The sequence below is a fragment of the Aphelocoma coerulescens genome, chromosome 7 (genome assembly GCF_041296385.1).
Source record: "Aphelocoma coerulescens isolate FSJ_1873_10779 chromosome 7, UR_Acoe_1.0, whole genome shotgun sequence".
NCBI classification, from domain to species: Eukaryota; Metazoa; Chordata; class Aves; order Passeriformes; family Corvidae; genus Aphelocoma; species Aphelocoma coerulescens.
In genome coordinates, this window is record NC_091021.1 from 25254918 (window position 1) to 25277240 (window position 22323).

General features: G+C 37.6%; 1 protein-coding gene across 5 annotated transcripts in view; it reads right to left on the bottom strand.

Annotated features, from left to right (window-relative positions):
- Nucleotides 1-22323, bottom strand: part of XRCC5 (X-ray repair cross complementing 5) — a 50181-nt gene that overhangs the window by 10643 nt on the left and 17215 nt on the right. For 4 of the 5 annotated variants that reach the window (XM_069020958.1, XM_069020960.1, XM_069020959.1 and 1 more), the window contains exons 10-16: nucleotides 19620-19682; nucleotides 18809-18946; nucleotides 18073-18163; nucleotides 16706-16833; nucleotides 12444-12640; nucleotides 8038-8128; nucleotides 6091-6160 (exon numbers count right to left, since the gene is read on the bottom strand). In XM_069020958.1, the coding sequence (XP_068877059.1) occupies nucleotides 6091-6160; nucleotides 8038-8128; nucleotides 12444-12640; nucleotides 16706-16833; nucleotides 18073-18163; nucleotides 18809-18946; nucleotides 19620-19682 (778 nt within the window). The remainder of the gene's footprint in view (nucleotides 1-6090; nucleotides 6161-8037; nucleotides 8129-12443; nucleotides 12641-16705; nucleotides 16834-18072; nucleotides 18164-18808; nucleotides 18947-19619; nucleotides 19683-22323) is intronic. The other variant, XM_069020962.1, reaches the window with a different exon arrangement.

Below are 22323 nucleotides of genomic sequence, written 5' to 3' on the forward strand. Positions count from 1 at the left end.
TTAGTGGATTAGCAGAACCTTTCCCCTGACCTGCAGCCCTTCCCAGCTTCAGATGTTATGGGCATAGATGTCACTTCAAGTAGCCCAGCTATGGAAGCATCAAAAAAGAAAATCACATGCCAGAGTGGTGGAAGAAACAAAAGGTAAAAACATCAAGGAGACATTGTTTAAGTACTGTGTTCCACTCTGCTCACTGTGAGCATGCACAGCACTGGCTGTTATATTATTTTCTATTAAATGCCTAATTGAACTGAATCTGAAGGACAACATCTCTGAATAGAGTGAAACAAGGCATGTTTGATATTCTCCCATGAGCTTTTAACAGTTTCTAGAAAAGGAGGCAGATAATGGTTCTGCCCAACAGCAGCTACTGCACAAGAAAGTGCTAAAGTGACTACAGTGCCAGAGGTAATCAGCTCACTGTATTTATTTCATCAGTAGCTGACAAACTAAATTGAAGTCTCACCACTTAAGCTTCCCAAGTAAAGTCAGTCAATTTTATTCATGGTTAATGATTTTCTCATTAAATGTTCTAATTTCTTATGAATTGCACTAATAAAAGCAAGTCCTGCTGGTGTTTTCAGTGGTGGTGGTGTTTTTTTTAAACACTGCCTTCTCATTGATGTGTTAAATTAAAACCCCAGGCACTATGAGGGTGCAATAAAAGTCTTTATTGTCAGAATGATTCCAGCATACTGTTTGAAATTATCAGATACTCTACTACTTCTTTTGCATTTAATTTTTTTAAATCCCTTTCCATTTGATTGCCCTGGCAGCCATCAGAAAAAAAAAACACTTTCTTGCTACTGACTGTGACGTGCCTCCTTTTGAAACCTGTTGTAAGGTACCAAAGGAAACCTGCAATGTTTTACCAGGCACTGAGAGTCCATAACACATGCAGCAGACAGCTTACACAGTAACAGTACTTAAAGTCAGATTCCTCTAACATCCTGAAATAGCTTGGCTAAAAAGTTGTTCTGTCCATTGGGTTTCCCTTAAATGATAGGCCAATGATTGATGAATCTAAAATAGATAAAAATTCCTATGTTCTGATTAGACTACCAAATTACTTCAGGGGGCCAAAAGCTATACTACAGACAGTAGATAAGGAAATTCTTGAAGTGGTTGCTGTTCCTTTACACTTCCAATCTGAGAACTTTGCTGATTTCCTGCTGCCTTTTCATTAGTCTGAATCTTTGGGTCTGGATGCTGCAAAAAATAGATGTCCCTGTTTTTGGAGCAAGGCATGTTCTGCATAAAGATGTCTTTTTAACTAAGCTGTGATAAGCATTAACTCTGATGTGTCCCAGACAAATCTCAGGCATTGAGGTTTTGAAGAGCAGGCCCTTGAGTCACAAACTGACAACCTATTCAGGCCACTTCTGTGTAATTATAACTTTTTTCTTCTCTCCCAACTTCCTCATTCCACACACATTTAAGGAAGTAAACCAATAGACTTCTACATTTTGCATTAACTGGAATTTCTAGAACTCCTAATAACCACCACATTCTGCAGAACATCCCAAGAAATTTTAATCTCCTCTTTCCTCCTTCTACTGTACCTGACTGGTTAGATAACAAATATAGTTATTAGGGGTTGGAGAACTGCAGGGGAAAAAAAACCATGGAATTTAAGATCTTCCAGTTCTAGCGGAATTTAATCCCTTCCCCTCTGGCATTCAGATACATTTGCTACTCCAAAATACATTCACCAGTGCTGTCATTTTTTGTGAAATATGCCACGAACAATTATATTCACTTGTTATCTCTGAAAAGCCACAGTACAAAAGTGCAGTTATATTTTCATGTTTGTTCAGTTCAGCTCTTGGTCTTGATTACTATACCAATCAGATGACACAATAAAAATAGCCAAAACTGTCTATTATTACAGTCCAAGCTCAATTCCTTGGGGATTTTTCCCCCTAAAAAAATGAATCAGGTTAAGACAATAATTCTTCCTTTAGACAAAAGACTCCTGTTGTTAATCTTCTGATTTACGTGCTGCTCGTGGCAATGATTTGCATTCATAGACAGTGCTTAAAGTACGATTCACTGACAAATCAGTTAAAACACCTGATAATTAATTTTAAAATGCTGCTCTGTATCATCTTTCTAGAACTGAAAAGAAGAAATTCTGAACTGAAAACGGTACTAATTTTTAAGGACCTCCTTCATCTTTAAGGCAAGAAATAAGAATTTTAAGATCAAGTTCTGTTAAACTACTCCAATACCCTATGAGGCACTGTTCAGTTTTGAAATGGTGTCTCTAAATGTCCTGTGGGTATGGATCAGAATGATTTAGGCTGGATGTCTGAAGGACGTATGACCCAAATCCCTGCTAAATACAGGGTTCACTGTGGAACAGGTGGCTCAGTGCTCCAGACTTGAGTTCCATGTAGCTCCTAAGATGGAGTCCCCATGTTCTCTGGGCCCCTTTTTCTGTGTTTGAATCCCATCATTGTGATCTTTATTATCTTTTTCCCCACAGCATCTAATTCAAATTCTGTTTGTTGCAACTCAGAGCTTTGAGTCTCAACCAATCACTACGCTCTTCAAAGACAAACCTGGCTTCATCGTCTCTGTGAAGATATACAGAAAACTTCAAAGTGATTCTATATACTCAAGTATTTGGTTTGCAAAAACTCTTTTAATGACTGAATCATTTTCATCAAACCAGTCATTGCATTTGGCCTGCCTAGCAGTAGAGTATGAATAGTCTCTGAAACACACAAAAACATCCAGTAACATAAAAATGCAGACAAACTGCAAAAACATGCCAACAAAAAATGAAATTAAGTATTAGCTTTTTAAAAAACTATCTTAGGTCCAGAAAGGTAATTAACTCTACTTATTTCTACAGAAAATCTTGAAATAAAATATCATCCTTGTTCACATGCAGTTACTGACTCCATTAACTACATTTTTCTAGCAATGTCTAGGAATAAAAATATTAACAAACTTACTATAAATATAAAACTAAGAGCTTAATGCAATTTGTCTCTGGACATTTTTTCTTAGTCCATAAACTGTTGAGCTGTCATTGCAGATTTCTCTCCCAGCTGACAATCAGTAAAATAAAAAAGCTTTTTCAGCCACAGGTTTTCAGACATCATGTTCTCAGACAGGAGTCCTGTAAGATGCAATGAAATGTGGCCTATAAACTCACATAGAAAATTTACAAATCAAAGAAAATATTATGCATGTGTCAATATCTTTTTCTACTCCCCTGATTCTATCTTCTACAGAAGCCTATGAAAATACAACTCAACACATCAGACATGTTCTGCTCTCCAGAGATGCCAACATGGATGGAAACCTTCAAATACAAGAATGAACTGGTAGTCACGTGGCCACTCCTTTGGCATTACAAAGATGGCAAGCACTGACTGCATTTGAGAGCCTTCTCTGAAGCCACAACAGTGAAGAAACTCACTGTACACCCTTGGGAGCAATGATTAGATTCTACTCAGGTAAGCTAATCTATTTTATGTGCAGTCATTGACAAAAACGTCAGAAGCTGTTATGAGAAGACATCTCTTTGTGATGACTGTACACCTGTGACTTGCTCAAAATAAGATCTGCATAAAATGACATCTCTCTGGCCAGGAATGCAAACAAGAAAGTAAGGATGTCTAGAGGGGAACACAATTCTAGTTTCATGAGCATCAACGTTAATCAGCAAGCTGATACCATCAAACATAACTCACCATGTAACCCTTAAGCAGCTCCCTACTGTAATAAAGTACAAAGTTGTCAGGTAAAACCAAAGTCCGTTATTGTTTCAGGAATTGAGCTGCCAGTCCAGAAAATCTATCTCTAAGACCCTTACCAATCTGAAAATCTTTGATTTTCTAGAGACATATATTCAGGCATTAATGGCCCAGTTTTCACACAGCATCAGACATGGACTAACTTACACTTAAGACTTCTGCTATGAAAGGTAGAAACCCTGATAAACAAATCCCAGTGAAGGCACTGCAGGAAATGTAGTGGTACCTATTTTCAATGATAAATATACCATCAGGACTTCCTACAAGCTTGTTCAGAAGAAAAAGAAAAATAATCCCCTTGCCATCCTCTGGTACTGCTACCTTTATAATTTTGGTGTGGGTGTGCCATTAACCTGCAGCTTAATTAAAAAGCTAGTGTAGTGTCAGTATTTAAAGTACAGCTATTCCTACTGCTACAACTTCTCCATCTACTAAAAAACAACCCACCTCCAATCAAACATTTGAAAGGTCCTTCTCCTCCCTGTGGAAGGATTGCTGTTACTTTAAAAGGTGAATGTAAGCTCTATTCAGTTAGGAAGATATAGTAGATGTTTTTTAATACAAGAAAGAAAAACAGAATGCAACTTAGCAGTTCTCCTGTCTGCATCCTGACACATAAAATGCTACCTGTTTTACAATGAAGTATTTGAATGCCACAGATTATTCTTTTCTGCAAAGAAATTTTATATTTCTTACGTTCTAGGAGAGGGAAAAAAGTTTCATCATTACATGACATAAAATTATACTAAAAAAGCTCTTTCGAACCGCTGAATAGTTTTAAGGCAGAGTTTACTATTTACACAACCAAAGTGCAATACAGCAAGCCATTAAAAACACGCCTGCAACATTGAATGTGTTAAGCTACCTAAAAGGCTCTAAAGCACAAAAAGGATTATCCAGAAGAAAGAGATAATATGCAAAGCATGTTTTTATTTATAGTGGTTTCTATCTCTCCTTTAAATGGGTGACTGCACTACATTCTGTTTAACTACACCTTATCATTACAGAGCAGATTACATAGAATAAAAGCAAATTGCTCAAAATTTCATAACCTTCCAAACATGTACTGCAGTTATCTCCAGCACAACTACCAAGTGGACATATTTAAGCACTCTTTCTAGTTAAACCACTTTCAAGAGTAATCACTATATTTATTTATGCCCTAAAGCTTTCCTACATGACAGAATTTATCACCGTAACAAAGTAGTCAACTGTTTCATGGTTTCTGTATTCTAATGTATTGTACAATACTTTTTTACTGCATCTTAATATATCTGAGATTTAAGAACACAACTCTAAATATTTTTTAAATAAGTAATTTCTTCTGGATCTAATGAAAAATACATGCAAAAAGCTAGCTAGCTGGCATAGAGGTCTGGAAATTCTGGAGAGGAAATAGCTATGTAGATTTTAACAGACGGTACCACAACTCAATATGCTGCTCAACACACTCCTCAAACTACATCCAAAAGGACCAAAGGCCTTGTTGAAATACCCAGCACCTCACTTAAGTACCTCTGCAAATCTTTCTTTGAAAAGGAATGCGACATTAGTGGCTATTTGGCAGATCAGGTTTACCTTCAAATTGCCCATCCATCTTGTGCATTCTTTTTAAGACACCTTTGGATTATATGTATCTTTGTATAGCTACTCCAGGAGGGAAATACCATACAAACAAATGATAATTCCATTGCATTTTCAGACTTAGGCCATGCAAGACTGCTTGACCCGTGCTTTGTGTTCTTCTTCATCTCTGAGAAGAGTCAGCGTACACAGAGCCTCCTCTCAACTTTCAGATTACACATACTAACTGCTTATTCCACTCTGAATTCACCTGTGCTTTCTTTCACTCACAAGCAGTAAGAAATGATCTTTCCCTGTAAAGATTTAAGTCCCAGGCATGAGAGTCTCTCTTTTGTTCATGGAACTGTGCACAGCCAACAGCCCTCCACTTCAGGCCAGAAAGATCCCAGCAATGAGAAGCTGGGGTTCATTCTGAATGAGGCAGTCAGTGAATACCAGGGGATCTTCTGCCACAAACAGCTGAGGGGTTGCTCAGGTGCCTCAATGTAGCTGTCTAGTGCCTTCTTACCCAGACACAGCTACCTGAGACTTTGAATTGGGGAAGGAAAGTATTGACAAGGGAATTACAAATGACACCTTCCTTGGCTGAGTGGCACTACAAGCTAACCTGTAAATTCCACAGCAACTCACTCCTGCAATTCCACAGCACTAGAAACTTACGTTCAGATAAATGGATTGCATTTACTGAACCCTGAAGGTGCTACTAATATAATTAAGATAGACAAAAGTCATTTACCATCTTTGAAGTCAGCATTTTTCTTCCTCACCAGAACTCGGAAATCTTCTGCTGGGTTAACACTGCCTACCTAAAAAAAGCACAAAACCCAATTCAACTGTCTGCCGATATTCATCCTCTTTCTTCTTGTCAGGCAACTAGAATCTTTAATATGAAAACAGAAGCTCTGCACTTCTCTGCATTTAGACCCAAAAATGCAAGTCTTAAAATGTGTTAATTCACAGTACACCTGGCAATGGTTGGTTATGACATGAACAAGATGAACTCGCTCTGCTGCACTGTTACAAGCTCACCACTTCTCTGGTGCTGAGAGGACAGAAGCACAATTCAGGTTATCTGCTAGTTCAGTTTTGAGATCTTCTGTAGTACAGACCTCTTAGACCTCCCTAATCTCACCAGATGCTTAGTGTGGAGTGGGAGCTCCCAGGCACGTGGGTACAGAATCAGTGGTTTGCTACTCCAATAGGAACCTGAAAATTAAAAGCTTGCACTTAAAACATCTAGGCTTTCTGGCACAGTCTGACATCTTAAAGGCAAAGCTCTAAATGGGCAAAGCGTAGAAACCTTCCAAAGAAACTAAAACCAAGTTCAAATATAGATAAACACTGAAAAACAGATGCATTAACTTGAGGGGAAGAAAACTAACAACCCTACATTGCTTAAAATTTCCTATCAGCAATTGGAATCCTCCTAATTTTTAAAAAATTTTTATGCTTTGTTGTCAAAATAATTTGTGGACCTTTCATGAAGTTTGCTTGGTCTTGTGTTTCTTTTAAATCTGGCAATGTCACTTTTCAGGAAATATCAAATTTATATTAGGAGTGCAGAACATTGAAATCTTTTTAGATTTTAAATATTTTTCTAAGTATCAATAACGCATTTTTCAAAATGAACCTTAAAGAATAGCACATTTGAAAACAAATGAAGTTAACTCAATAATTATTTTTTTTATAATAAGAAAACATCAAATAAAGGAAGGTGCACAGTTATGTCACAAGTTTCATCTACCCACAGAATTAAATTAGAACTTGATGCCTTTTCCTGGTCTTAAAATCAAGAATCAAACACAGTTAGAAGGGAAAAAGGGATTTTACCTTGGTACTTATTTTAAGGATCTTTAGGTGCACCACATCCAGGTTGAATGCACCTTAATGCCCACCACAATGCACACCCCCAATAGATCGGGTGTAACATTAAAGGTTTTACTAATTAGCATATCTATCAAAGATTCCCCCATGAGAGGCTCAAGTGAGCCCCCTCCCCAAGGAGCCTTCCCCTGGATGGTTCTATCTTGGTTTACAGAATGTGTTCTGGAGAGGACCTTGGGGTCTGGGGCACACTGATCTCTGGCTACGAAGCTTCTAAAATGTTTAGTCTCTTAGCTTGACAAACAAGTCCAAGAATATAGGCTAAAAACCACCAAGAATATGGAAGTTATGAAAAGGTATAAAAGGGCTATAAAAGAAAAGGCAAAAAATCATCATGGCATCAATCTAGTGGCAAGATTGAGCCAAATTTCTGATTTAGACCCCCAATTAATGCAGAGGACAATGTCTAAAATCGCAGCAATACCTTTGATTAGATACACAGAGGCAACATCTATGTTGCAGAAGATATGAAAGACAGCAAGAACAAAATTTACAACCACTGAGCTCCAGTTCTGTTTTCTGCAGATCCTCAGGCTTTCCTTTTAGAGTTCTAAACACCAGGAGAGAATTTTGTCCTAAAATATCCACAACTGATAGAAACTTGTGCTAACACATGCCTAAGGGCAGAGAAAGTTGTCTTTACAATCCCTAGCAGCGAGTCTCAAATGCAAGGAGACAGTATTTCAGTCACGTTTCAGCTAGAAACCTTCCTTTTATCAGGAATTCTGTACATTCACTATAATAGACTTAGAGAATTAATCTTCCCCTTTAATAATCAGATTTGTAAAAACATGCTTACAGAGGTGATATTGCCTTCAGCAAGTTTCACGATGCTAAAGCTCCCTTCCTCATCTTCAATTTTTGGTTTCTTAAGGTTGGGTTCATCTTCGCTGCAAAGGAGAAGGACAAAAATGAATGTAAATTGTCCTGCCTACTAACTAGGGAGACAGTAAACTAATGAAATATGCACTGAACTAAACTTCATTACATAACTGCTCCAAAATCAACACTTAACCATGCCTCATTTTTCCCCCAGGCTGCACAAACCATACAGTAGAAACAGAGATTAAACTTTATCTTAGCATAAAGCAAAGGTATCACTGTTGAAGCTATGAGATTATTCATGCTTATTTCAGGTGTGAATTTCCTTATACAGACCTTCTTCACCTTTCTAAATCCAGAATATTTCCATTCACTTTATGTGGAACCTCTATGTTGAGTTAACCTTGATAATTTCCAGTATATAATGTGACATTTGGTATTCTCACTAGATTTTCTTCTAAAATGAAATGTCAGTGAAAATTTACCATTTTAGTAAGACATTAATTTACTGTTCAATCACTAACTGCTAGCTCCTGTCTTGGAATTTATAGCTAATACAAACCTGTTTACACAGTGGCTTTTGAGTCTAATGACCCCTGTTCTCCACCAGTACATGAGAGCTCTGTAAACTTCCACTTATATTTGTTAAAACCTGCTAGACAAATTCCAGTTAAGCAGATCAGAACTCTTAGGACATTTTAAGGTACATCTCAAAAGACTATTTATTATTTTATTTAAGCTATTTATTATTTATTATTTAAGCTACATCTTTCAAAAGACTATTTATTATTTTGAAAAACTAATTGTGATTTTGGGCTACTTTCTTGCTTTGTCCTTACAGGTAACATACAGCAAGGTGTACATTCAAACTAGGAACTTAATTCTAACATCTAACATGCTACACTTTAGAGCACATCTCAGCACACAAGAAAATCCAGATAACCACAGAAGGGGAAGAAAATCAGATGCTGTCAGGCTACTGACACAGACGAATTGATTTTGGTTTAAGAACAACTGAAAACTACTCAGCAACCCAAAGGGTAGGATTGTGTTCAAGGAATCCCAAAACAAAGTAACAAGTTTTTCTGAAAAATTCTACTGCTGTGAAAAGAAGAAACTGCTTGATGATGAAGGGCAAAGCCAGAGATCCTGGACTAGGAGCCATTTTTCATTCTACAAGATTAGAACTGATTGCAAAAACTGCATTGCATGTTACAGAAGCAATCAGCTATTAGAAAGAACTTGTGGAGTCTTCCTTTTTGCTTTCTATAGCACACTCCTCCCCTATTTTACAATCACTGTCTATCTCACTTTGTTTCAGCAGTTTTCTCTGTCCTTTACTTAATTTTGTCACTATCAAAATGAAATCCCTTCTCCTCAGCAACTCCTGCCATTCAGCATAACCTTACTTATCACTCTAGGAGAAATGATGACTTTAGTTATGCCTAAAGACAAGGATAGGATACCTTTGCTTCATTCTCAGCTCTGCTGACTTTCTGGCTAACCTTGAACAAGTTGCTTGCTTGTTTTGAACAGCCAGTGTGTCTCTCTGTAAAAGGAGAAACTGATACTTATCAACACCAGAGAGTTTAGAACCTCTACTGGAACCAAAAATCTTGTATATTGACATGGTTTGATGAAAGGTTGTAAAAAACAACAAAAATTCTCTTTTAGATTATTTTCCTCCAAAAGTATATGGCAATCAAATTTCTTCTTTTTCTTCCTGCATTATTTTTACTGATTCAAAATGCTTTGGGATTGGAGGAAGGAGAAAATAAATGATGATACTGCATTTAACATCCTAGGACCAAATCTACAGTTGTCATTAATCAGTGCAGCACAGCAGAAACTAATGAATCCATAGCCATTTATACCAGCCAAGGATCTGACATTTAGAATATGCACTGATTAGCAGTATTTTTAAACTGCAAAACGTGCAATTACTATTTGGGAAAAATTAATAAAATACAAGATTAATTTAAAACACCCACTTCTACATTAATATAGAAACCTCTCACATCCTACAAAGATGGATAAGGTAACAGCCTCTCCACAGCCAACTTAAGAAGGAAAAAGTAAAATGTTTTCTATTTTACGGAAGTTTTTTAAACTAAATTATTTTAAGCAGATCTTAAGCAAAAGCAACACAAATGAATACTTAAAATCTCCATTAAGATATCATGCCTATAATTATGCTGCTTTAGTCCCATTAGACCTTAAAAATTAACAGAAGAATCTGGTCAACATGATGACAGGAGATACAAATCAGTTTTAGAACACAAAAATAATGGTCAACACATCTTCTAGACAACTTTTCCCAAATACTTCAGTGCAACCTATACCTGAGTTTTAATAAGTTGAATCTCATAGAACCATAGCATTTATAATCACAGAATGGTTTGGGTTGGAAGGGACCCTTAAGATCACCTACTTCCAATGCCCCTGCCATGGGCAGAGACACCTCCCACTAAACCAGGCTGCCTAAAGCTCCATCCAGCCTGGCCTTGAACACTGCCAGGAAGGGGGCATCCACAGCTTCTCTGGGCAACCTGTGCCACTGCCTCTGTTGTTTAACATTTTCCTTAGTCACTGTTGCAGAATAATGTACTTTTCTTTATCTAGTGAATAAATTAAATCATCTCAGCTTTTCCCCTAACACAGAACAAAAGCATACAGTTAAGACTGCTGTTGTAGCAATGATAAAATACTACCAGTTCCATTCATTAATACAGCAATACCATTTTTTCTGCATTTTTTTTAAAATCTTACTATCATTCATTCTTCTTTGCATAGTTGAGTCTGTATCCTTTCACTTCCTTTACAGATATTTTTTTAAAAAATAATTTTAATGCCCTACATCAATTTCTATCTAAATTACTTTTAGAGAGGTGATAAAAGCAGCTGTAAAGGAAACCAGTTTTTAACCAAAATAGATTTCCTTCTTGCTTGCCAGATGCTTTTGGGAAATATATTTTAAAACAACTACCAGTAATGGGTCACTGCTTTTTGTTTAAATTCTCTCTCTAGCTTGTTTGAGCCCAAATTTTTTACCTTGTATTTCTAAACTGCCTCTATCACCTTTTAAAATATACATATAAATGTACAGATGTACATAAACCCAGAGAAACTGAGGCACGGAGTAAGGAAAAGAGAATTCAATCAGTAGGAATTCACAGACACACCAAGGCAACAGGAACACACTGAAATCAGCAACAACAACAAAAAAAAGCCAGGTGTTTCCCAGTCTGTAGAGAGAAATGTAGTCATTAGTCTGAAGCAGCAAAGCGAGGAGTCCTGTGTCATGTCTTCCCAAAGCAAATATGCTGAGGAGGCTCTACCTGACCCAAAGTAAAGGATGTATAACAGCTCAGCTAAGCAAGAGCTCAAAACACCTCAAAGATGTCGTTCCTAGTGCTGAAAGGACTGAACCTAAAATGACAGAACAAAGGGAGAAGGAGCTAACTGAGAACACTCCAACATTTCAGGGACCTACTAGTTATATTACAGATTTCAATAAATTAATTTCTAAGAAGCAGATTTTGTTTGAGCAAATTGATTTGCCAAGGGTGACAGTACCACTGCAGTAGCAATTTAGCATTTATTCTTCCCATTTGCAGCAAAAATAAACTAAGCACAGTATATTCAATAACAACAAAAATACCCTGTCTTAAAACTGTTCAAACAATAACTGTTCCAGGAAGAGTCCATAACAGCTTGATTTTTTGAGACAACCACATTAATTGCACAGCAGATTATAATGAAACTGCTTTTCTTCTGATATTCAAAATGAGAGCTAGAGAATTACCTAAATCAAGCATGCTGAGAAGAAAGGCTCAACTTCATGGTTAATTGAAAGTTCCATGGCATTTATTCTAAACTAAATTAGACCCTCTCTTACTGTTATTTAAACTGTTTTATAACCAGCTCTAGGACAAACTGTCTGACCAGGAAACAGGAAGCAATGCAACAGGTTGTCCAGAAAGGATGCACAAACCCTGAAGGTCTTCAAGGCCAGACTGGATGAAGCCCTACTTAGACCTCACTGATGGTCCAGCTTTGAGCAGCAGGTTGACCAAGCAGCCTCCTGTGGTCCACTCCAACCTGATGGATTTTGTCATTCTGTGACAGCAAACATAGACATGAAGAACTTACACACTGGTTCCTAGTGTGTCCTGCACTGCAAGAAATGACCACCACTATTCACAAAATACTCCAGAAATTCTGTGACACGACAATATTCTCTATCCATCAGCATTTTTTCCAGTGTGGAATTCAGTGATTTTCCATTCAACGACTCTAAGCCTGCTTCATCCAGCAAAAACACCTTGAAGTGTAAAAAACCAAAAAGTTTCCAAAAAAATCCATAATACATCTCCAACTTACTTGTCTTTGAAGATGTCTTGTACAGTCTTCTCTTCTTTTTTCTTGCCAACTTCCTTTAGGGGGAAAAGTGCTTTTACTCTTTCAAGAGGAGCCTGACACCTTTCTCTTACCACACAAGGCATCTCCAGCATTTCTAAAAGGTGCTGTTCAATTGGTGGCAGTGGCTTATTGGGGTGAAAAGCCTTGTGCTGCAAACACTGCAAGAAACAAAACAGTCTGACCAAAGTAAAACTTTCAATTATATTAAAAACTTTTAATGTAATGCCTGTATGCCTGACACCATATGGTATGTGCAAAATATCTTCCATATTAAACAAACTATCTTTGTATTGCTGAAAAATATTCTGTCTCACAGTGGATTGAAAGTCTATGATCAACTGTTTAAAGAGATTATTAATGATATCAAACAAGAATACTGATGCAGATGAGTCTTCCCACACTCATTGGAATGAGTTCTATAAAAATTATTAGGAAAAACCCAGGAATGAAACAGTCATCTGCAACTGTTCATATTTTTAGCTTCATTCTACCTTTAAAAAGCAGTTCTATTATAAAACAGTCACACGGGAGAGATTTCTAAACGTTTCAAAATTAAGTAATGAGATCTATCCCAACCAGACATTCCAGTTATTGTAACAGTTTAATGTGCCTCCAAGAAAATATTTCTTCCTGGTCAATTAAACTCAGTATGCATACAGGAGGAATGTTCACCAGTTTAAGAGCAAATGGAAAGAGAATACTAAACGTGCACAGGTGAGGCACAGAATATAGGTATGTTTGGAACTTAGCTTTGAAAGGAATAGGGAATGAAGGGGCCTGACAGATGCACAAAGTTGGAACAGATGGTGAGAGCTACAGAGAAGGATTTTTCACCCAAGTGTAGAGTCAGTGCACACAGTCAGGGAGCCAAGCAGAGGGGGAGAGACAAGGTTAATGAGGCAGGCTACAGAAATTCCATGGAGGGTTTTGAAAACAAAGTAAGTATCTTTACAATTTTGTGAAGTGTGGGATGGCAGTAGAGAGGTATATGCATTTACAAATATACACACAGATACCAATGCATGCACACAAACACATCAAAACATGTGATGTCCAGAGGAGACAAATTTTTTCCATGTCCATTGTACTGGGTGCATTAGACACCAGTGTGAACGTAAGTACTCAGTAAACTAGGAATACAGCAGAGACTTGCTCCTCTGTTGGCTGTCAGACATAACATTAATTTAAAAAACAAAACCAAAGCAAATAAAAGCCCCTATTCACACTGGAAAGCTGCCAATAAAGAAAATCCAGACAATATGTGACACATCAATACTGATGTGTTTTCAGGCTGCCATTAAGATTCCAGTCCATATTAGAACATACTGTCAAAAGGAGGCAGTTGTACAAGGCTACTGATTTGGAAACACTTGTAATGATTTAAGGCACAATTATTTTGAAAGAGAGTAAAAGCATTGCTGGAAGCTGCAGTAATGGCTCTTTTGATACAAAAAAACCCCCAAACAATATAAAACAACATTAGGTAATTGAATTAAACTGGCAAAGCAAAAAAACCTAAATCCTCTGTTATGCCTATGTTTCAGGCTTTTGTAACTGAACTCTTCATGTGTGCAGCCAAGGAGCTGAGCAGACTGAGTGGCCACAGCATCCACTTTTGTTTTTAAAGTTGATGACTACCTCCAAAACCTGAGATGGCAGGTACTGTCAAAACTCAGGTGCTAAATGGAGACTAAGTTAAACAGACAACCTGGAGTTTCTAAACCAACAGTCCCTCTTAACCTTGCTTCCCCTTCCTTCTGCGTCCAGCAAGAACCACTCCTACCTTCACAGCTAAAAGGCAACCCACACTGTCTCTGCCTTCCAGACTCACTGTTCTATTCATGCATGTTGTCACCAAGGCACTAGCTAGCTCCTCATTGCTCTTCCTGATTTCCTTACATTTCCACTTTCAGAGACATAGCCAGCTTTCAGGACCAGGGGTGACACCAAGATACTGGTCAATGGATGAAATGAAGTGGGCTTCATATCACTAATTCTGTGATAAGCAATGACAAATACGCACCAAGAGACCAACAGGTCCATCTCTGTTGAGCAATTTGTCTATTTGGCTAGCAAATAAAATGCACTGCATTCCCCAAATGTCTTAGGTGCTTCAAATCCCTGTATTTAAGAGGGACAATTTAAACAATAATGTTGGAAGTCTGCCACTACAAAAGCTACAGAAGTTCGCTTAGGTTTTTCTGGAAGCAAGGAATAAAAGTCAGAAGTCTGGATATAGGATATTCCTCATCTTCCACTCCAGCAAGCATTAACTACTTCTTTTCACCCACTCTGTCACTTCCTGATGTCTACCACTACTTCCAGAGATATAATTTAGCTTGATGTTTTTGTTTAAATTCTGGCTCTTGTCACTTATCATTCCAAATATCTTCATGAGTTAACAAAGCAAGGAAATGAAGTAGGAGTTCATCCTTTTCTTCTGAGTTATTTTCAAAACCACTTATAGGTTCTGTTCAGCCCAATCCACTTACTGGCTACAGTCAAAAGATGATGCAGAATTTTTCTTCATAGTTCTTAAGGAACTAGCAGTGCCACTTGGCCTAAGAGCAAAATACTAAGAATCTGGAACATTTTTGCAGCAAAACAGAGAACAACTTACACAGATTAATAGCAATTTTGCAGTAAACAAATGGGGCTGTGTGTGGCCAAAAGAAAGCACTAAGACACTGACAGTTTAGGGTTTTCTAAACAGCAAGGACAGAAACTGTATCCTACTCCACATATTCAAACAGTCAATAAATACTTTTTCTATCAGTAGCATTCACCCTTACAAAATCCTACTATCCTCTAAGGAAATTGGCAAGTTACTCAGTTACTCTCTTCCAGCAGCAATTGAGTCGAGTGCCAGAACAACATCATCGCATTGTTTCAGAAGACAAATAGCACACCTAAAAAACCATCTTTCACTGATAGGTGACATCCACTAAACCAAAAGAATGCAAAACTCTATCTAGCAATATAACAGAGGGAATTCTATCCCCTAAGTGTTTCGTTCACAAGCAAAACCATATTTGTAATATCCAAGCTTAACAATCCTTCCTAAAATAAGAGTTGTGCAGAGGTCAGTTTATTTTAAGTTCTTGCCCTGTAATAACCTCCAACTGATCAAATCTTGCATTCAGTTACACACTGTCTTGTCAATATGACTGGCAGAACTTGAAGAGAACGCCGAGTTCTTCGGGTGTCAATCAGAGTAGGATTTGAAGACAGTGGGTTTACATGTGATCCTGAAACACACATTGACCTTCAGATCCTTTGGTTATTTTGACAACACTGAGGAAGCAAGGCTTTGAGAAGCTAGGGTAAGTTTTCTTAATTTAAAAAAGTATCTTCTTCCTACTTGTAAACTGAAATAAATCATGTGGAATTGCTGAGATATGATGAACATGATTGCTATAATACCATTTTTGGTCAATTTTCAGAGCAGAGTCACACATTCAATATGTCTCCATGGTTCTGTATACAGTACAATTCTGCAGTTGCTTAAACTGCAACATAATTTTCCTTATTTTTGAATTTGCTGTGTCATTTTTTTAACACTTGAATTCCAATGTATAATTAAGTCTCTCATCCTCATAGTTGCAATGGAAGTCTGTGATACGAAAGGAATGTAAATCAAAATGGAGACAGCTTGACAGAATAACTGCAGGAAGTGTGAACTGTTCTGCTTGCTTGTAAAGTGCATCAGCTTAGACACCCCAGCAGAACATTTTAAATGTCAACAATGTTAACCATTTATTACTGGTCCAGTTCACCACAGACTGACCTGGTTTGGAACAGTGCTAGATGCAACAATGCACAGAAAAGTGATGGGATGCAGAATGAGAAGCTGAAGATACCCCTGATTTTCAGACACTTTTTCTCTTTGTCCAAAAGCCGAAGACTGAATCTAGGTCCACAATAGAGTGTTGAGATGCAAGTTTTTACTTGCCTAATCTATGTGCCTATAACTATCAGTGATGCTGTTGCAGACACCCTCAGCACAGGTATAATTTCCTTTGCTTCCTGGAAACTGGAAATTTTAAAAATAAATCTATGTCAGGGACAACACAGAAATTACTGGTTTACCCCATGCTTTAATGCCAGAGATTTACATCTGCATTTCCACAATGCAGATCTTTCCAGTGTGAATCAGAGAAAGACAGAAAAGTGAAAAGTCTTTAAAAAAATTTTTTCAAAAAATACCATATCATTCATCTCACCTGATAAAACCTCTGAAAATGAGGGTTTGGGATTTTGCTGGGCTTAAATAGGTCCTCAAAAGTTTCTCCATCTTCATGAACCAAATTCATAGAATCAATCAGTGAGTCAACAGCAGATAACTGATCCGCTAAGGCAGCAATTACATACAAAGGAAGATTAAATACCCTTGCAGATGGATGCATTTCTTGAAACAATTTATAAATGAAGATTTGCTTCACAATGTGAGATTTTCACCAAGTCATTGCATGCCACAGAATACACTGCAGCTATAGATGGGCCAATAAAAATATGGAAAATGGACACAATAATAAACCTCTGCTTTATTTAAGGACTACAGAGCTAAGTCATAAAGCCTTTTTCTTTTTCCCCAAGACCTCAATTATTGTTGCCTTACTGCTTTCACTTTTATTCTTTTTCAAGATGTTTTCATTTGCAACAGAAGGTTTATAGGCCACTTAGTAAATAAGGAGAACAGTTGGTTTGCAAAACTAAATGGCACAATATAAATTTTTAAAGTTATGATTGCAAATTAACACAGTTCACAATAGCCAGCTATTGCTTTGGTAAGACAGGTTTTAGACTGGTTATCAAACTACTCCTTACAGGCAAGAAAATAGAAACTGTTTCAGAAAAACCAGCACGCTATATATACCCTGACGTGCAAGTGCCCATTCAATGCATCTCATAACAGATGAAAGAAGCGGGAGTGGATTCTAAACTACATCCACTTAAGACTCATTGCTGTGCAAAACTCTCAGAAGAGCAAGTCAAGCTTTGTATAGCTGCATGTTCTCTGCAGATGCCATCCATCTCAGTCTGGATACCAATAAGTGCACAGTTTAATAACACTCCACAGCAAATACTGTCTTTGCCTTTGTACATTATATTAACAGGCCATACTGCAAACGGCTACAGAACCAGCTTTGCACCAACAGAGCAGCTGTGTCTGCTCTAATTCTAGCTAGCTAATCACACACTGTAGATCCCACAAGGTCTGGCCATTTAATTCCCATGATGAGTTCAAAGATCAAAGGATACAGAGGACAAATCTCAGTTCTCTGTCACAGGATCCTGTGAGACTAATGATGCTATAACCTGAGCCAGAAGTCATTTAACAGGACAGCTGAAATACTGCCTTCAAACTTAGGTCTGCTCAGCCTGCAACTGAAGTGGCAAAGCTTTGATACACATTTACACTTCAAGATGACATCACCATAATGGATGCCCAAATACCTGGGTTTTCTCCTAAGCCAAAATAACAACAAAACTCAAGTCTTCATTGGAGAGCCAAATATTCTAACTCTCTTAGAGCATCTTAGAAGACAACAAGCAGGTTACTTTTCCAGCTGACCAGCACATATCTTACCTGTAGGAATGCATTTTTTACTGTTTTTCAAGGATGAAAATACATATTGTCTTAGGTCTTCCATGTAGGGTAGTTGCACATAGATGAGACACTGTGCAAGAGGAAAGAAAGAACAACTGAGCCTGAAGGAAAAAAAAAATCTGCATCCCCAGAGTGCCGTATCAGGGCAACATAAAACATATGAAAAATCTGAAGGCCTAATGTCTGTGTCCATCAAAACACTTAAAATATTCACAGAGCAACACAATTTTAATCAGAATAAAACACAGCATTATATTTTATAACATAGTAATGGCTACACTCATTTTTCTGCTCGTGGAATAAAGACCTCCCCAGCCATCTGATTCCTTTTTCTTGTGCAGAGTTCCAATTATCCAAGCTTTAAATATCCAATATATTGGCACTCTGGGAGATTTTATCACAGCTTACTGTATTTCAAAGTCAAAAGTTGGGTTTGGTTTTTTTAACATTTCTCTGCCTCATTTTTTCTTTATTCAAATACCTCCTCCAGTTCATACCACCCCAAATAATTCCTTTCCTTTACGTTTATACCCTTGAAAAGTCTGAAGATTGTTGTGTCCGCCCCCACCTCCATCACTGCTCAGCTATGCTATACATATTTAGCTCTTTCAATAGTCTCTCGTAGGAAAGATCAGGGGAAACATATGCTGCAAAAGTTCTGACATACTGTATTGCTTCTGGGTCTCTCTGCAGAAGGGTAAGAGTGAAAAATTACCTCATATGTGTCCTTAATATATGGAAAAGCTACTCCAACTTGTGGGTAGCATCTTCTATCATAAGCATAACGCACTATAGCCACCACTTTCAACTCATCCAGTGCACGAACAAGTGCAGAAAAAGCAACTGCTGCATTCTGGAGGGAAAAAAGAAGTCTACAGAATCATGCAAGTTCTTAATCATGAAGTACATCTTTCACAGGGAATTCAATAGCATTGATTTAGTCAAGACTAGCTTCCATTTCAGCTATTACTTTAACACAAGCATTTTTTCATGCTTGTAAATCAAAGAAGCAGAAAGGTCAAATCTCATCACGATAGTGGATCCATTCAAAGCTGAGCCAACTTTAGATTCAGCACATTCCACCTTTTTCACCAGGTGTGAAGAACTCTCAGAGGTTTTGCAAGAGACAGAGAAAAGAAGGGAAGCCAGACCCTTAAAGGAACATATCAGAGCACAACAGTGAGCTTTTTACCTCCAGTACTTTGGAGGTCTGTTCTAAACAACACAGTGACAGGGCACACTGTTGCTGTGCATGAGAATGGACTTAAGCACAAATTTCAGGTTCCTCATAACCTTGCCTAGATATAGTACCTATCAGTCTTTCATTATTCATGAGATACTGTATTCATTTGCAGTTTAATCCAACCTCTTTTTAACCTACTGGGCAACGAAATAGGACATTTCTGCAAGCTGCATTAAAAGTATTTATTATAAACACAGAAAGACAGGACAACTTCAAGTGTCACTACTATTCTTCTTTGTTCCACAGCAAAATACCTTCAGCATTAAACTTCAGTTCACCTTACCTTATCATCTTTCGCAGCAAAGACCTTCAGAGCCTGGTTGCCCATGTAGTAATGCCTCTGGATCTACAGATTCAAATGGCCAAGAGTTAGCCTGACCTAAAGAAAAGGTCACTAATGCAAGTGGACCAATTAAATTACAAAACAACTAACATTAGTCAAGTCAGAAGCCACCAAATTTAATTACAGTGCATACAGGTTGAAGCCCTATATATGCCTCTCCATTTGTCACTTAATATGGGTATTCAGTCATCTTGGGTAGGATATTCCCACAGCTTCCTACTGATGGGCAGGAATGAAAGACAGTGCTACTTGCAGCTGTTACCGGTCTGAATTATACTTCAGTAATTCAAAAGTCAGCGTGGAAAACTACAGTAGTTAATACAAGACCTAAACCTGACACCATATCTATGCAATTAAATTTTTCTAGCGATGATACATCAAAAAGGAGCTGAAAAAGGTCTCATCCGTAATTAATAAAGCTACTTCAACAGCAACCCCGAGTATATACAGTTGTGCTGGCAAAGAAGCACTTCTGTCAGCAGGGTTTATTCTGTTCATGAACATGGCTGAATCAAAAACAGACAGAAAAAATAGTTTCAGCAAGGGGCATCACTGGAATAGTTGGAGCTACAGCAGCTGACACACACATGCACACACACACAGACAAACTCTGCAATCGTAGAAGGCCTGTCACAAAGATCACACACTGCTACAGACACTGGTTAAAATAACCTTTGTTAAAAAACCCCCTCTTTGAATTACAGTCTCAGAACTAACTTCATTGTATCTTTGAGTTTTCTTTCATTCATTTCATCTTTTTATTCTATCTTCTTAATTTAGCAAATTACCATAAGGCCGTTGAAGTCAGTGACAACCTGTACCAGAGCACATCTGTTTACTGTACTACAGCACGATTCTTCAGATCAGATTATTATGCCTGCAATCCTTCTTTCCTGTTCTGTCTCTAAATGCTCAGGAAATTTTACTTTCAGTGTAGTCTAAATAACTAGATGTGTGTATCACTACACCTTTTTTTGTTTGCAGAAGAAATTGTCCCTTTATAATATTTTCAGGTACTATTTCTTGATTTACATGGCATGGCTTATAAATTAAAAATCAAAGTTTAAGCGGCCTCTGATCTTCTTTCCTGAGGGATGTGAACAACTCAGGAAAATAATATAAGGTGTTTCTATTCCTTATTTAATTATGTATTTGGAGCTGTTCCAGTTTTTCTAGTCAATATTGAATTATCTTTCCACCAAAGTTTTTTAAAGAAACAATTTATTATAAAACATACATTTGAATAGTGTCAGTTTTATTATTCCAAATAACAAAATTTAGGAGGCAAAACTTAAGATAACGCATGGGTCTTGAAAATTCTGGCTGTAGTTAAAAACTTCCTGATATCATTATCTATACACTGTAATTTCAATCCTGCAAGCATGCCTGAATAATTTATTCCACTGAGGGGATGTGCAGCTACTACACAGCATAACTACTCACACTCCTGGCTACAGGACCAGAGCACACTTTAAGATGTAATTTCTTTTTGTTATGAAATACAAAGACAAGAGAAGTACATAATAAAAATTAATCAAAAGCAATCGGCATTTAGTACACTGAAAATTTTTAAAAACAACTTGTTAATTCTTTTATGCATACTTGTGACTCGAAAAATATTCCTAAAATTAAGTCCAACCCTACAATTACTAACTATGTATCTGACCAATGTTGGGAAAATAAAAATCCATGTGAAATAACAGTTTGCTCACAGAACACTATAGTCCTCATCTGTTTTGCTCTTAGTTTCCATTTTCAAATAAAGTCAGACCAAGTCAAAACAGGAGGCTAGCCTCCAGCATGAGAAAACTCTGCACACAGTGAAATACACCTTGCAGAGCTAAATTACAATAGTAAGACTCAGCTGGAGGCTCATAATGCATGAAGAGATGCAAGAAATTGTCTCATTGGAACACTGGATTCAGACACATTTCACTTATTAGATCCAGTTTCTGGTACAGGAGGTAGCACTCCCTAACATCTCTCTGGTCCTGGCCAATTTAGGGCACATAAGCTCAAGCATGACATGTTTCCTCGCAGTCACTTGCAGTTCACAAGCTCTCATATTACTCAACAACTAAGTTTTGAAAGTCCTCGAGGAGCAACCAGGTCACAGTTTCCAGTTAGGCTGGCTCCTCATTTCAGTAAATCAACATAACTTCCCAGCTCCTTGGTCACTATGTTTTGGAACACTGCATTGCATCTAATGATGTATCTAGCAACATGCACAAGGTCTCTGTGACACCTGTATTGTAAAGTAAAAAGATGTTTAGTTACATCCATTTGGGAGCAAGCTCCCACAGATGCTTCCTATTTCATCAGCATCTTTCCTTCATGGTAAAGGTGACGATGCCTTAGCCTTTCTCAAGGGTTATACTTTGTTCAGGCAGTGAGAGATTTCAAAGAGCAGGAGGGCTGGGAGCTGTCAGAACAGAAGGTGTAGAACTGCCCTATGATTTCATTTCGGTTTTGACTGGTGAAGAGAGGATTGCGTGTGGACAGCTCCAAGATGAGTAAAGTTTCACCCACCCTGTGCAGTATCCTGGAGAAAAAAGATGGGGAGCAGCTTAACACGCACAGCAATTACTTGGCACTTGCATCTCTGTACTCTCTCCTCATGTGTCCTGCTTCAAGAACAGTTTTG